Below are 13,665 nucleotides of genomic sequence, written 5' to 3'. Positions count from 1 at the left end.
GGTTTGGGAGCACATCGCTCCCCACCTGTTTTCACACAAGTCATTCCACCTTTTTAGCTTAGATGGAATAAAGGTCATAGAGACAAAAAAGGAACCACAATACTGCAAACTGGGAGAGTCACACATCTCCCTGCACTTAAAGGTAAGCCCCTGACTTCTCTTGTCAGTGGTGCAAGGTAGCAAACTTGCTATAAATCTGGGCTACAAAACCCATATTCCAGGTTGGATGAGGACACAATGAAGTCAGAATTTCTGTGAGTAAGTGCTAAAGACACTCAGATCCAAAGGCAGATCTCTGACCTTATATCCAGAGGAGATTTTGGTGAGAAATGAACACTCAGCTCTTAAAGTTAACCAGTGTGTCATTTTGTGTGCAGCAAGGAGCTTTCAAAGGACAGGTGAAGAAAACATTCACTTGATACCTCCTTGATACCACCCTGCAAGCAAACTTTCCAGAGTGTCAGAAGACCTACAGTTGTCATTTCAATGCAAGCCCCTCTTTAACCCTGCTGTATATATGGTGTGAAGCTGTCTGCAAAATGCCTCAGAACAGCTAGGTTCAAAGAAAGTTACACCCAGAAGACCAAGATTTTGTCATCCTCTAAAAAAAAGCTCTCAGAGAAACCTTAGGAGACACAGCTCCTGCAACTGCCACGATTTTGCCATTTTCCCACAACAACCACTTCTCAGAGGAAATATTTCAACAGAGGATTGTTCCTTGACCAGGTTAACCCTGCATTATTGCTTGCAGGGACAGGTACTCTAAAAAGAACCAAAATACCAACATCTTAGTCACAAAAAAACCCTACTCATTTCAGGGCTTCTCTGACTACCCAGAAACAAAAGACCTCAGTGAAATTCAGTTCCTTCACCTTTCACTGCAGAAGTCATTTCAAAGAGCCTTTATTTTTATATATTTTCCTTCTGGATCCTCCTCTATTTGTCATTCTCTTTTGCTGGGAAACCTAGATTTCTGTGAGCAGACTATATTCCTTGGAATGGGCCTGAGCTGGATGGCACACAGCTGACAGGGGACAGCCCAGCCACATAAAGTATTTGCTGGGCCTTGCATTGGACCTTGCATGACAGCCACCAGAGCTCAACACAGGGTCTGGAAAGTCTTGTTACAGCACTGCTCTGCACAAGGCCACAAAGGCCTTTCACCTGCATCCTCCCACGGAAAATGCTACAGTCTGTTGTGTAGCTGGGGCTTTGCTGCTACTCTCACTTTGTGCATCCCCGTGTTCATGCTTTTACATTTCTTCCTGCTTCAGCAAGTGCAAAACTCCAGAGACAACCTGTCAATCTCCATCACATGCAGCTGCCTTAGATGGTCTATTTATACCAGACAGGCAAACGCAGATATCTTGGAGTTCAAGGTAACAGGGGTTATTTCTGCTCTAAGTAGCACCTTTCTCAGGGGAGGAAGAATTGGAGGCATCCAACAGAAACCGCTTCACATCAGGACCTAGTACCAATACCTTCATGTCTGAGGGCACAGTAGCCATCACCAGCCACAGCCCAGTCCCTGAGGTCACAGCCACAGTAGCCTGGCCCTGGAAGCTCAGAAGGCTGACCTCTACCTTAACACACCTCATCTCAGACCCCTCTGATCCTGCAGTGAGAGACTGGAGATCAGCACATACCTTTGGATTTCTAACCCATGTCCTCTCCAAGCCAGCAAGGTCACAACTTCAAGCTTTCTCACAGTGCATTTCTCCACTGAGCACTGCCTGGATCTGGTGCAAGCATCTGGCTGCACACTGTCACATTAATGCCACAGCAACAGCTCCAGTTTTCACTGAATTGTTCCTGTCTCTCCTGCACTTTTCCGTTTACAATGCAATCTGCTCTCTGGCAGCCAGTGTATCTGGAAAAATCCTGCTTTATCAAGTTGGCCCATTACTATTCCTTAAAGAGCTCTGAAGCTGAAGGCATTTACACCAGTTAGCACTTTGCATCACATGGCCACAGAGCTTTTGATCTGGACCAAGGGCCCAAAAGTCACATCTAACATATTGCCTAGGCAAGCTTCAGTCAGCACTTCCCAAGCAGTCTTCATAGTTTAGTCCTTGCTCCAGTCAACGAGACATTTTCAATACGCCACAGGGGTATAGTGGGGCTGCTGCCTTTTCATAGGATGCTTGCAGCTCCTCAGGAGCCAGGCAGCTCACCTGGATCCCACCTCCACTTCACTTTTGCTGACACCACTGGCTCATTAACCATTTTTTAGTAGATTTCAGCCTAGTAGCTTTCCATTCCATTAGGTAAGAGAGAAAAGAAACAAAATCATAGCAAGGAGAGCAGTAAGAGAAATCAAAATTACTGCTAAAACCAACGTGTGTCTGCTTGGAAGATGGAGAGGTAGGTTTCCCAGTGCTTTGCTGTCTCTGATGCACAGATGGGTTTCTGTAATGATATGATCTTCCTGGGGATGGCTCTCCTGAGCAATACCGAGTTTCAGGCAAGTCCTGGAACAAATATTGTGATCCGGCAACCCCGGGCTAGCGCTATTAATACAGCAACCCGGCACACTGCAAGCCTCCAGCTCATATCTGTAACACCTCTGAGTCACCAGGGGGTGGAAAACACGGACCCCCCCAACAATAAACCAGACCACATTTTTGTGCAGACACTCCCTGTTTGATGCCATGCTGCACAACACATACCTATACAGCCTCTTCACAAATACCAGATCCAGAGAAACAGCCTAGGCATGGCAACCAGAAGAAATGAAGCACTATCAAGTCTTGCTGTCCAAGCACGAGGTACAAAATGCATTTAAGATGAACTGAAGCATAAACATACCCCTCATTAATGAGCTGTAAAAAAAAAAACAGAAGAAAGGGGATACAAAGACCTCACCTCAGCTCTCACTGCCTCTGGTTCCACTAATGGTTCAGACAACTCCACTCTTTATATGTCCCCTAAGCCATGCAGACTTCCACTTCACAGAAAACCAACAGGTTCATTTTGTGATCATCTCCTTATAGATCCAACCAACATCAGTTCAAGACTCTGCCACCCTGATTTGTTTGACATTCAGATGACTAAACCATTTCTTTGCCTTTAACGGATAGTTACATCTCTCTCATCTTTTATAGCAGCTGTCCATCCCCTGGGACTAACTTTCCAGTGGCAGATGAAGGGAGACTAACACAATGTCAAACTCAGCCAAAATATTCTCCCATGAGATCAGTTTCTCTTAGTGTTTCCCTACCGAAACTATTTAAAACCCTTCGCCTCCCTGTGCAGCCTAGGGGCAGGTAAGGAGCCAGGTACAGGGAGCATCGCTTTCCTCATCAATGCCCTCCATTGCTTTTCAAACAGATCATCTTCTCAAAAGCCACATGCTCCCCTGTAGCAAATGGAAAATCCACTGGTATTTAAAGCCATGGGAGCACGACAAAATTCCCTGTGTCCAAAAGAAAGTAATAGCTCTAGATCAAGACAGGCATGGACCACACCACACGGAGCCAAGACAGCACAGCAGTGATGAGCAAGCACATGAAGAATTTGCAGGAATGTGGAATGACATTTGCTGGCACTGTCAAATACTGCCTCTCTGCCTCCCCCCTAGTAGAAAGGGAGAGAAAGAAGTGAGCACCTGCCCACATGTTTTGGCCCTGTCCTTTCAAGCCTCTGAGCAGAAGGAGCAGCCTCTGCACAGCAGAAGCAAAGACATGGGATGATGTGGGCACAGCAATACATGTTTGGATATTGGCACTGTGCTGATGTACACTGACTTAAGTCAGCTTATTCAAGAAATCCCTGAAGATCCCATGGCAGCTTCTCCAACATAGAGCTGTCTCCTCTGCTAACTAGACATAACCCAGTTGCAAAATTTGAGCCCAGTCCCTTTTCAGGTCTTAAATTTCCAGACCAGCAGCACAGCCCCAAAGTCTAATCTACACCAGTAAATTCACCAAATCCAGGGTATGATCCAGCATCCTGCTGGCTAACTCAGTGCCTGGCACTGTCCATCAGATGGTTCCTGAGCACAGTCTGGGAATCAGCACAGGTCAAGGATTGCTCCCACAGGAAACTCTGGACATTTAAGAGCCAAGACATACACACACAGTGTCAGTCTTCCCTGGCTTATTTCATTAATAAGGCTTTGTAATCACAGCTATCTGCTAAATCCTGTGGTCCTGGAGCCTGAAATCCAGGCCAGCAAAGACCCAACATTTCAAGCATCACAAAAATTGTGCAAGACACATCCCTCAGTGCCCTGAGTATTTCTTTGAATCCTCCTGTGCACCTGTGCCAGGTGGGAAAGCCTTCCAGGAGGGCTGCTCCCCCAAGATGCGGGATTCTTCAAGCTCTCACAAGCTGAGAGGATCCAGGGGACATGTTTACATGTCATGCTTTGGCACATATAACCTCTAACCTAGGATGATACAGAAGCATGGGAAGATGATTATTGATAAATACTCGTTCAGGTGAAACAGAAGAGTTGAAGGAGTCAAGGGCCTCAGCTGACACCAATGGATACAGCTCTCTGACAAAAAAAAACCAAACCAAAACAAAAAAAACACCAAAACCAAAAACATCCAATTTGCAATACTCAAGAGCTGTCCAATTTCATCTTTCTGGCTGGAAACCCGGTTATTGGGGCAGGCTGGCTCCCAGAATCCTGAGCAAGCAGACCCAAACCCAGCATCTTTCTCCAGACTTTCCACTTTTCCCTATCCTCCAGGAAGGTGCACCTTTCTGTGCATTCCTATCACCTCCAGGCAAGAATCTCCCAAAACCTCCCCATCATCTGTAACTACCCTTGGAGAAAAGCCTTGCTCATGTCTCTGCTGAGCACCTTGCACAGCTGTCCCCTTGGAGAAGCTTCATTCCTGGCCTTTGTAACAAGTCAGCAGTAAGAAAAAGGTCATTTACATCCATCACGATGTATATGCAATGAGCATGGTGAGGACTGCCAGAGAATAACAGTGCAAGGGCCAGCCAGTGCTCTGCAGGGATGTTTGTGCAGATGTCACTACAGATTTTGGGGGCAGCTGGTCTTGGACCTGCACAGTTATCACTGATGGAAGATACTGAACAGTTCAGGGCAGAGACTGCTGGGAGGTACCTGCTGGAGGGAGGACACTCAAGCACACCCTGCTCCTACTTCCCCTGTAAGCATTCACCATTTGCAAGATGGACCTTTGGCCTGGCTCTGCCTGGCTGCTTTTTACACCCATGGGATGCTCTTACCCAGCTCACACAGCTCTGGCCCACCCCAAGTCCCAGCCTATACACAGGGAAAAAAATAAAAAAAAAAAAAAAAAATCACGGATGCAGACTCAACCCCCAACATCACTATTTTTGGCCTGAAGAAGAAGGAGGCAAGGATGCAAGGGTGCTTGATGCAAGAGGTGAGATGTGATCACTCCCTGCCATCCCAGGTTCTAAAGGGCTTTTGGCTCCCCATCCACATTCTCCATCCCCATCTGAGCAAGCTCAGCCACCCCCAGGGCACCTGCAACCCTGTGCGTGCAGCCACAGACAGATGTCTCCATAGCCAGCACATCAGCCCCGTGGGCTGACTCTCTGCTTGAGCTATCTGTCAGGGCAGGGATCATTGTCCAGCTCAGAAACAGGGCTGAGCTCTTCCCAGCTCCCTCCGCACCATGGGTCAGCAGGGCTCAGATCCACGTGTGATGTGGGGACAAGGCTGGACAAGGCTGCCAAGTGGGACAGGCAGTTTTGCATCTCAAGTGCTCAAGGTGCAACTATGGAGAAGTCTGTGCTGCCCAGGTGGTGACTTGCCAGGGGACAGGTCCACAAATGCACCCCCTTCTTCCTCAGCAGGGCTCAGGGCCCTGTTTCCCCACCCACAGCATTTGGAGGGGGAAATATTTACTGTATTCTGTGGCCATATAACCCTAAGAAAACCCATCCTAAAGGATGTGTCTGGCCCAGTCTGCCTGCAATCTGCCATCCCACAGATGCAACCCCACTGCCTGGCTTGAAAACCTTCCCCGAGCACCCTGCTGTCCCCTCCTCGCTTTGTGTATGCCTTTAACAGTTTGCCGGATTACCCATTGCAACAAAAATAACAAAGCTACAAAAGAAAAGGGCAAACAAACGCCATATTCTGCAGCAATTAGTGCTAAACAGGGGAAAGGGGAGCAGGGAATGAATGGACAATGGGGAGGGCAGGGACACGGGAGCCCGGACCCGGCAGGCTGGGCACGAACTGTCCTCAGGAGGCCGCGTCTGAGCCGGGGAGCAGCGAACTGTATGTAAGGAAATTCAGGAAGATGAAAAGGAGTATTTAAACAAGTACCGGACAGTCCCCCCAGGGCCTCCCTGTCTGCTTGGCTGCATCACAGTGTCCAGGGAAGAGCAGCTCCTGCTTTCCCCCCTCACCAAGTCCTTTCAGGTGGTGGGGGGACTGGCAAGCTGTGGTGTGGTCTGCTTAGAAAGGAAGGAATCCATTAATCTCTCTGGTAATTACTGCCACATATGGATTTGCACAATTACACTTTGTTAATTGGTTATTACAGGCAAACCAGACTGATTGGGCAGAACGGCTGGGCTTTAACTCCTTCACTGCCCCCAGGGCCAGCCTGACACAGGGGCAGCCTTCCTCCGAAAACACTGCTGTATCCTCCTATAACCTTGCTGGCTCCTGTGTATGCCAAGGACCAGAAAGTATGTGCCCCAGCACTTAGCCCAGGCCATCTTTCCTCTGATGCCTTTCTTTTAGCTACCATTCTGCTTCACTATTCTAGCAACTTTGACTCCTATAGTTCTGCTTCACTAAGCACAGTCACTGCTTAAGCAAGCAGGCACAATGTTAACCCTTTATTCCCAGGTATCATGGGGATCCTAAGCAGATGGACCCAAGAGGAAAAGAGTGAGCCTGCACCCCAAAACAGCCAAACTCCCTAGCTGATTTCATTTACTCTGGGTTGCAGCAGACACATCACATACTCCCCAGGGTGCTGAGGGACTGCAAACTCAGATCTTGTTTGTTTTTAGGAGACGCAGATTGCTTGTGCACTTCAACTTCATGCCCTCAAGCCCAGCAGGGTTGTTGCCAACTAGAAGAGAATCCACCCCCAAGTCTCCCTCAGCCTCTGAACACAGCTTCTGCAACTAGATTTGCAGTGTAATGATTCTCTTCTTCAAAGCACTGAAAATAGATGCTTTATTGTAATAATAAATATATATATATAAATACAGTAAGGTAACTCATGCCAAAAATTATAGCTAAAGCCCTTGTACAACTCCAGACAGCATAGGACTTCTGACAGTTGGGCATGGAGGCAGCCTGGCCTCCTCACACCACAGCTAACACCTCTGACACCCCTCACACGTAATGGGCCATCCAGGACATGGCGCCAAAATGTCTTGTTCAGGATCCAACAATGTTTCTGGGAAAAGTGCAGAAGAGGCAAGCCAAGGTGAGAGCAATTTCTGCTAGAATAATGTCAAAGGCTTCCTACTGAAAAGCCATGACAAGAAAGCAATCAAGAGCACTGCAGAAAACCAACAGGAAGGAGGGCCCATCTCAGGACAGAGCTGTGCTCAGCAGCCACCAACTCAAGGCCAGAGCAGGCACTAACATCTTGGCACATCAGAGCCACTATGGTGCTACTTGGCTTTTTCTGGTGCACACCTATGTGATGCAGGGCACAGCAATGCACTGCTCCACTACATTGCCTCCCTACATGCTGATCCTGGAACATTCAGGTTTGCTCTAATTTATTGCATTACTGCAGTTTCCCAGAGATTTCCCCTCTGCCATTACTGTCACATGTGGATGAACCTTGAGATATCACCCTGCCCTCCATCCTCCCCCGTCTCAAAGGCAGCCCAGCACGCCTCCCTAGCGATGCACCTCCTGCTTAGCAATAGGCTATTGCTCAGCACAAGCAAGAGACTTATGGGAAGAGCAGAGTACCACATACCTAGTGATGACTTTCAGCTCAACTCCTGAAAGGCCCCAGTAAGCTACTTCTCTACAGCAAGAGAAGATGCTTCTAACTCCAAACCCCCCTCTAGCTTCACCCTCTGAGTAAAAAAGCCCTTGGGCAGCCCAACTTGCGTTTTCAGCTGAAGTGTAGATCAAGAGGAGAACTCAAAACACTTTCAAAGAACAACCCCCACCCTTTTCACTACTGTTGTTACTGCAGTAATGCCTACTACAGCACTCTAGGTCTAGCCTAGGAGAAAACTCATTATCAGATAATCTAAGGGCTTTTACTGTCTCCTCTGTGCTGGAAGGAGTAGGCCCAGCAAGAAAGTCTTATCCCTAGAATGTCACTGGAGTTACACAAAATTGCAGTAGAATTTGTTCCCATTGTTTCAGTCTCCTCTGATTTGCCAGCTCCCTGACTTCAATGAAGAAGTTTCTTTCTCATGCAAAAGCTACCTCCAAGTACCCTGTCTGAAGGGGGCCACCTCATCCATTGTAAAGGCAGCTTCTCCCAGCTCCCTCCAAGTGTTTCAGGTGTGCGTGAGCTTGTCTTTGAAGAACAGAAAGGCAAGCCAGCCCTGCACCCATGAAAGGTTGCTGATCTCTCCCATAAACCAATTGCCTCCGCAAAGTTCAGAATAAATCTTCAGATCTGTCAAAGGGAAGACTGGGCAGAACCTGCAACCGTGCTTAAAAAGGTCAGCTGGGAAAAGTCAGGATGCGAAGGATGCTCGCTTTATTGACAGATGCAGAGTGGAGGGGTCTAACCTGTGAGTACCTGCAAGCTGATTTTGGCAGCACATGCTAGACTTCCACTCTGGGCTCTGTTGGCTACAGCTGGTGGCAAATCCTTTGCAGATCACTTCCAGACGACAGAGCTTGAGAACTAGGACTGAAACTCAGTCTGAGGTTGAGCCCCAGGCAGAGGTCTTATGCAGCCTTCCTTTGTCCTGAGGGATGAGAGAAGGCTGGTGGGATGGATGCCTTTCTGGCTCTCATGACCCAGATTGCCTTTTTAGATCTCTGAGACTAGAACATAATTTCATCTCTGTCCTTTACTTCCATACACACCTATCTGTCCAGGTTTCTGTAAGAAACAGAGCTGTGAGCATCCAGGCATTTGCTGGCAGTTTCTCATGTACAAAGTGAGTCACCCCAGTAAAAAGCTGGAGAATCTTCCAGAACTGATGGAGTTTTACCCTGGGAGCACTTTAGAGTCAGGTGTTTTGAGGGTCTGGAGTACTTACAAAAAGAAAAAAATTAATAGATTTTTGAAACTTACAGTGTGTCGTGGTTTAAGTCAAGTCAGTAACTCAGAACCACGTAGTCACTCACTCACTCCCCCCCTTTCCCCCCCTGCTCCCAGAGGGTTGGGGAGGAGAATGTAACTCCCATGGGCTGAGGAAAGAGCACTCAGGTAGCTAAGGTATAACACAAATCACTACTGCTGCCACCAATAATAATAATGATAAGGGAAATAACAAGGGAAGAGAATACAACTGCTCACCACCTGCCAACCAATACCCAGCAGGACCCGAGCAGTGATCTAGCCCTTCCGGGTAACTGCCCCCAGTTTTTATAGTGGGCATGATGTGCTGTGGTGTGGAATAGCTCCTTGGTTAATTTGAGCCAGGAATCCTGTGTCTGCTTCTTCCTGGCTTCCCCTCCTCCCTGGCAGAGCATGAGACTCACAAAGTCCTTGGTCAGACTAAACATTACTGAGCAGCAACTAAAAACATCGGCATTATCAGCACTGTTCCCAGACTGAAAGTCAAAAACACAGCACTGCACCAGCTAATAAGGAGTAAAACAACTGCTACTGCTGAACCCAGGACACAATGATTCCTCCATGTCTCAGTTACGACGTGGGTTCTGCCAACATGGAAATGTACTAACCATGGTCTGTGCAACAGATTGGAGGGACACAGAGAGAAAGAGAAAGCAATTTCACTGCAAGCCCAATCTAGAGCCAGCTAATGCTTACCTACTGCCTGCTACCTTATCAGCTGCCTACCTGTTTGCACCCAGTTAACATCTCCTGGTCTTCTGGGAGCAATCCCTGCCCTCTCTACAGTCCCTCCAGCCCTCTGATCTGCTCAAGACAGCTGGGTTTCAATTCCCAGGGCTCAACCCCTGGTGCAAAAGTTACTTTGGATCTGACTGGATCAATTCGTGTTCTGCCACTGGTTTACCTGATGTACAGGAATCAGACAAATACTGTATCAGCTGATACTAATCAAACTTTATATAGATATGGATATGTGACATATTTACCAAGAAAGCAGCAAGAGAAGCTGCTGCTTAAAACTTTTTGTGACTTGGAAATATAAAAAGGTAAATATATTCCTTTTCATCACGATATTTCATACATATATGCTCATATGCAGCAGAAGTAGCGAAACACTGGGACAGGTCAAAACACATTGGGTCAGGTCAAAACCCAAACTAGGTCCAAAGTGATCTGAAATTAATTAGACAATTATAGCATTTTCCCACTGGAATTCTTTCACTCTGTACACACACACACATATTAAATATATTTGACAAAATCAGTATTTACCCAGGGAGAGTTTTTGAAGGAAAATCACTTTTAAAAAGTAGTATTCCCATGGAAAATTATTGACTAGCTTAACATGTATCTTCCACTGTCTTTTATTAACTTTTATAAGCTGATCCCCAGAACACCTTTAGTATACAGCATCACAACCCTCACCCGTAAATACAGTATCCCTTTCCACACTCTGAATACTTTTCTTTCCCTCCATTGCAGGAGGAAAGCACAGACTCATAGAAAACAGGTCTGGAAGAGACCTATCAAGCTCACGTTGCCCGGCTTCCTGTCCCAAATCAAATCAGAGACAAAGCTGCCACTCCTGTGAAATAGCTTTTCCCAGTGTCCAAACTGAACTTTCTCTCCTGCAATGGAGAGCACAGCACAGTGCTACACTCCCATAAAGGCTCTGTTCAGCCGGCACCTATTCCTGTAGCAGTAGCATGCCCAGAAGCTCGGGCAACCCCTCTGGCTCTTGGCAATGGCCACAGCGCTGTCTGCTACCCCTCTGTGCAGCTGCCCGGCCCGCAGCTGAGCCTGCACTGCTGCCCAGCACAGCCAATCTGCACAGGGGCATGGAAAGGACTTACAGAAGTGAGGGAAGGAGCCCATCTCCAGGGAATAAGCCTGTGTGCCCGGCTGCATCTCCAGCCTGTGTCCTGTCTCTTCAGCAGACTCAACCATGAAGGGAGGTTTGGGATCAGCTGTCTCAGCCGTGCTGCCCTGCTGAAGGAAGAAATGACTGTTTACATGTTACAAAGAAGCATCCTCTCAATGTGTCCTAAGTTACAAATTTACCTCCCAGACCTTGACCGGGGCTGGGGTTTCCTGTGTTTGCTGTTTGGGCTCCTCTCTCTTTGGAAAGCGGGAGATGTTGCAATGCCAAGGGGGAGGGCTGGCTGTACAGGCTGCCTGGGAAAGGCCCTGTAAGGCAAAGGAGTTGGTCTGAAATGCCTGTGCTGGAAGGTGTCTCTTGGAAGTGATTTCTTTTCTAATTCCAGCTCCTAAGGAATTAAACCAAGCAAACAACTGTCCTCCTCTCTGAACATCAATTTTAGATCTGCTTTCCTCCTTCTCTGTGACAGTTGGTCTTTCTTCTGTCATCTGCAAGCCTACCCACGCTATTTGACAACAAACTTTGCTATCAAGAAAGTGGTAGTGTTAGCCACATCACCACTGGACTCCAGTGGAGACCACGCGTAGCTGGATTTTGCCTCACTGAATCTGAGTGAGGACTGTGGGGCAGGTGACAAGGGAGCAATGTCCTGTATGCATTCCTGAGCAGCGGCACTAGTGCTTGCAGATGACCTGGACAGACCCATGTCTCTAGAAGGCTTTCAGAAGACACACAGCTAGTCCTGTGACCAGTTTTTCTTGTGCTGAAGTTAGAGCCTCTGGCTTCGCTCCTGAGCTTCTTTATCTCTGTTAGACTCACAAACTGTGCATGGGTGTCTGCTTGTACCTTCTCTCCATGTCTGAATTCTGCCAGTCCTGATGGAGAAGAGCTACAAGCAAATGACATTCCTCCCCCCAGTCTGCACTGATAATCTCAGGATCTTGTCTCCTCTGTGTTCCCCTTCAGGCTGTGTCAACATCATCAGGGTTGTGGAGGGCAGGATCGCTCTGACTTCTCTGTCCTATCCAGAACATTGTGTGCTGCCCAGCCCAGCACAACTGCACAAAGAATATTGCTCTGGGATGCAAGTCAGACCTGCTAGGGGTTTTTAACTGCCTCCCTCTCACAGATTTCTCTACATTTACAGCAACAAAACACACAGAGTCCCAGGGTGGAGTGATTGCAAGACTTCTTCCAGAGACTTTCAGAAATTGGAGACTTCGCATTGCTGTAATCCCCTCAGATCAGAAGACAGAGCATTGCTAAAGCCAAAGTGAGCCCCACAGCTCCTTCCACATCAGTGCCAACTGCTGGGACATCTACCACCAGAGAAACAGCCATAGGGCTAGCAATGGTGCTGAACTGACAGTTTGATTTTTCTTGCACTTTCAGGAAATTCTTAACCAGCAATTGCAACAAATACCTCAAATTCAAGTTCTCATGGAGCTGAAAGCCTGCAGGGTAGTTTGGATTGGAACCAGGAGGCAAGAAAAGAGACATGGAAAGATACTCTGTGACATCAACTCTGGGCCTCCTTAGGAGCCATAGAACTACAGCATGCTCTGTCTGCTGTCTCTTCTCCCCACGAGTATTGCCCCTCTTACATCCTTACACTGCCATGGGCAAGATTGATCCAAACTCTTCATTTTTTTTCTGTTTTTACCCAGGAAGGGCTGTCCACCAGTCAGATCAGTAGTCAGGGACCCCAGATCCTCTCAAGCCTGACATTGACCTTTGTGATCCACTCAGGTTCGCCTCCCCAGTTCCCACAGACAGCAAGATTTCTGTGCCATGAACTATGGTGCTTGGATCCCGCTTGCTATCCCTTTCCCTTTCTCAGACCTAACATACCACAGCAGCTACCAGAGCATGGAACCGCTCCAGAAACAAATCTCCAGTGTTAGGTGGCATGGCTTTAATTACAGGACAGGAACCAGAAGAAGGGCTATGAAAAACTGCTATTTCAAAACCTTAAACCTCCACTCAAACCACTTTGTGTAGCTGTGAACAGAAGTAGCAGGACATGAAGAGTGCAAGCACACAAAGGAGCCAAAACAGTGTTCTGTTGATAGAGTCTAGCAAAATAAGCTAATGATGGACAGGACTGCAGGTTTTCATATGTGAGGGAAGGATTTACAGTAATACCAAAGGAATTATTTCAGCCCCACGGTGACAATACCCACCCACTTCCTTATTATTTCGTATTGATCTTTCTCTAAATACATGTGACTGGAGGAAATGATGCATAAATTACTAACAAGTTTATTTTTTGCTCCAACACAGACTCACAACAGCCCTTTGAAGGGGAACCAGGAAAGACAATGTGTGAAAGGATAAAGGCAATGAGACAAGCTTGGATGTAATAATCCCATGTGAATGATTATTGCTGCAACTAATGTAATCTAATAATGAAGAATTTACGCCAGATGTCCCCCCGAATATGGCAGGCAGACTTGGGATTCAGCAGTAGATCCATTTCTAAGGAAACCTTGTTAGAAGGAAAAAAAATGCTGTTGTCTGTTCATCAAATGAGAGGCTGTAGACTTCCATAGTCAAAGCTTCCTGGGAGTGTGCTCA

At 47.3% G+C, this 13,665-nt stretch overlaps 1 protein-coding gene across 1 annotated transcript in view; it reads right to left on the bottom strand.

Moving 5' to 3' along the window:
- Nucleotides 1-11,306, bottom strand: part of RXRG (retinoid X receptor gamma) — a 38,063-nt gene extending 26,757 nt beyond the window's left edge. Inside the window, exons 1-2 of the mRNA XM_031047250.1 lie at nucleotides 11,271-11,306; nucleotides 11,063-11,198 (exon numbers count right to left, since the gene is read on the bottom strand). Of these exons, the coding sequence (XP_030903110.1) occupies nucleotides 11,063-11,156 (94 nt within the window). The 5' untranslated portion in view covers nucleotides 11,157-11,198; nucleotides 11,271-11,306. The remainder of the gene's footprint in view (nucleotides 1-11,062; nucleotides 11,199-11,270) is intronic.
- Between the last annotated feature and the right edge of the window lie 2,359 nt (nucleotides 11,307-13,665).

The sequence above is a fragment of the Melopsittacus undulatus genome, chromosome 6, assembly GCF_012275295.1.
Source record: "Melopsittacus undulatus isolate bMelUnd1 chromosome 6, bMelUnd1.mat.Z, whole genome shotgun sequence".
In the NCBI taxonomy this organism is placed as follows: domain Eukaryota; kingdom Metazoa; phylum Chordata; class Aves; order Psittaciformes; family Psittaculidae; genus Melopsittacus; species Melopsittacus undulatus.
The sequence above is the reverse complement of the archived record's forward strand: the minus strand, read 5'-3'. Positions and strand labels throughout refer to the sequence as shown.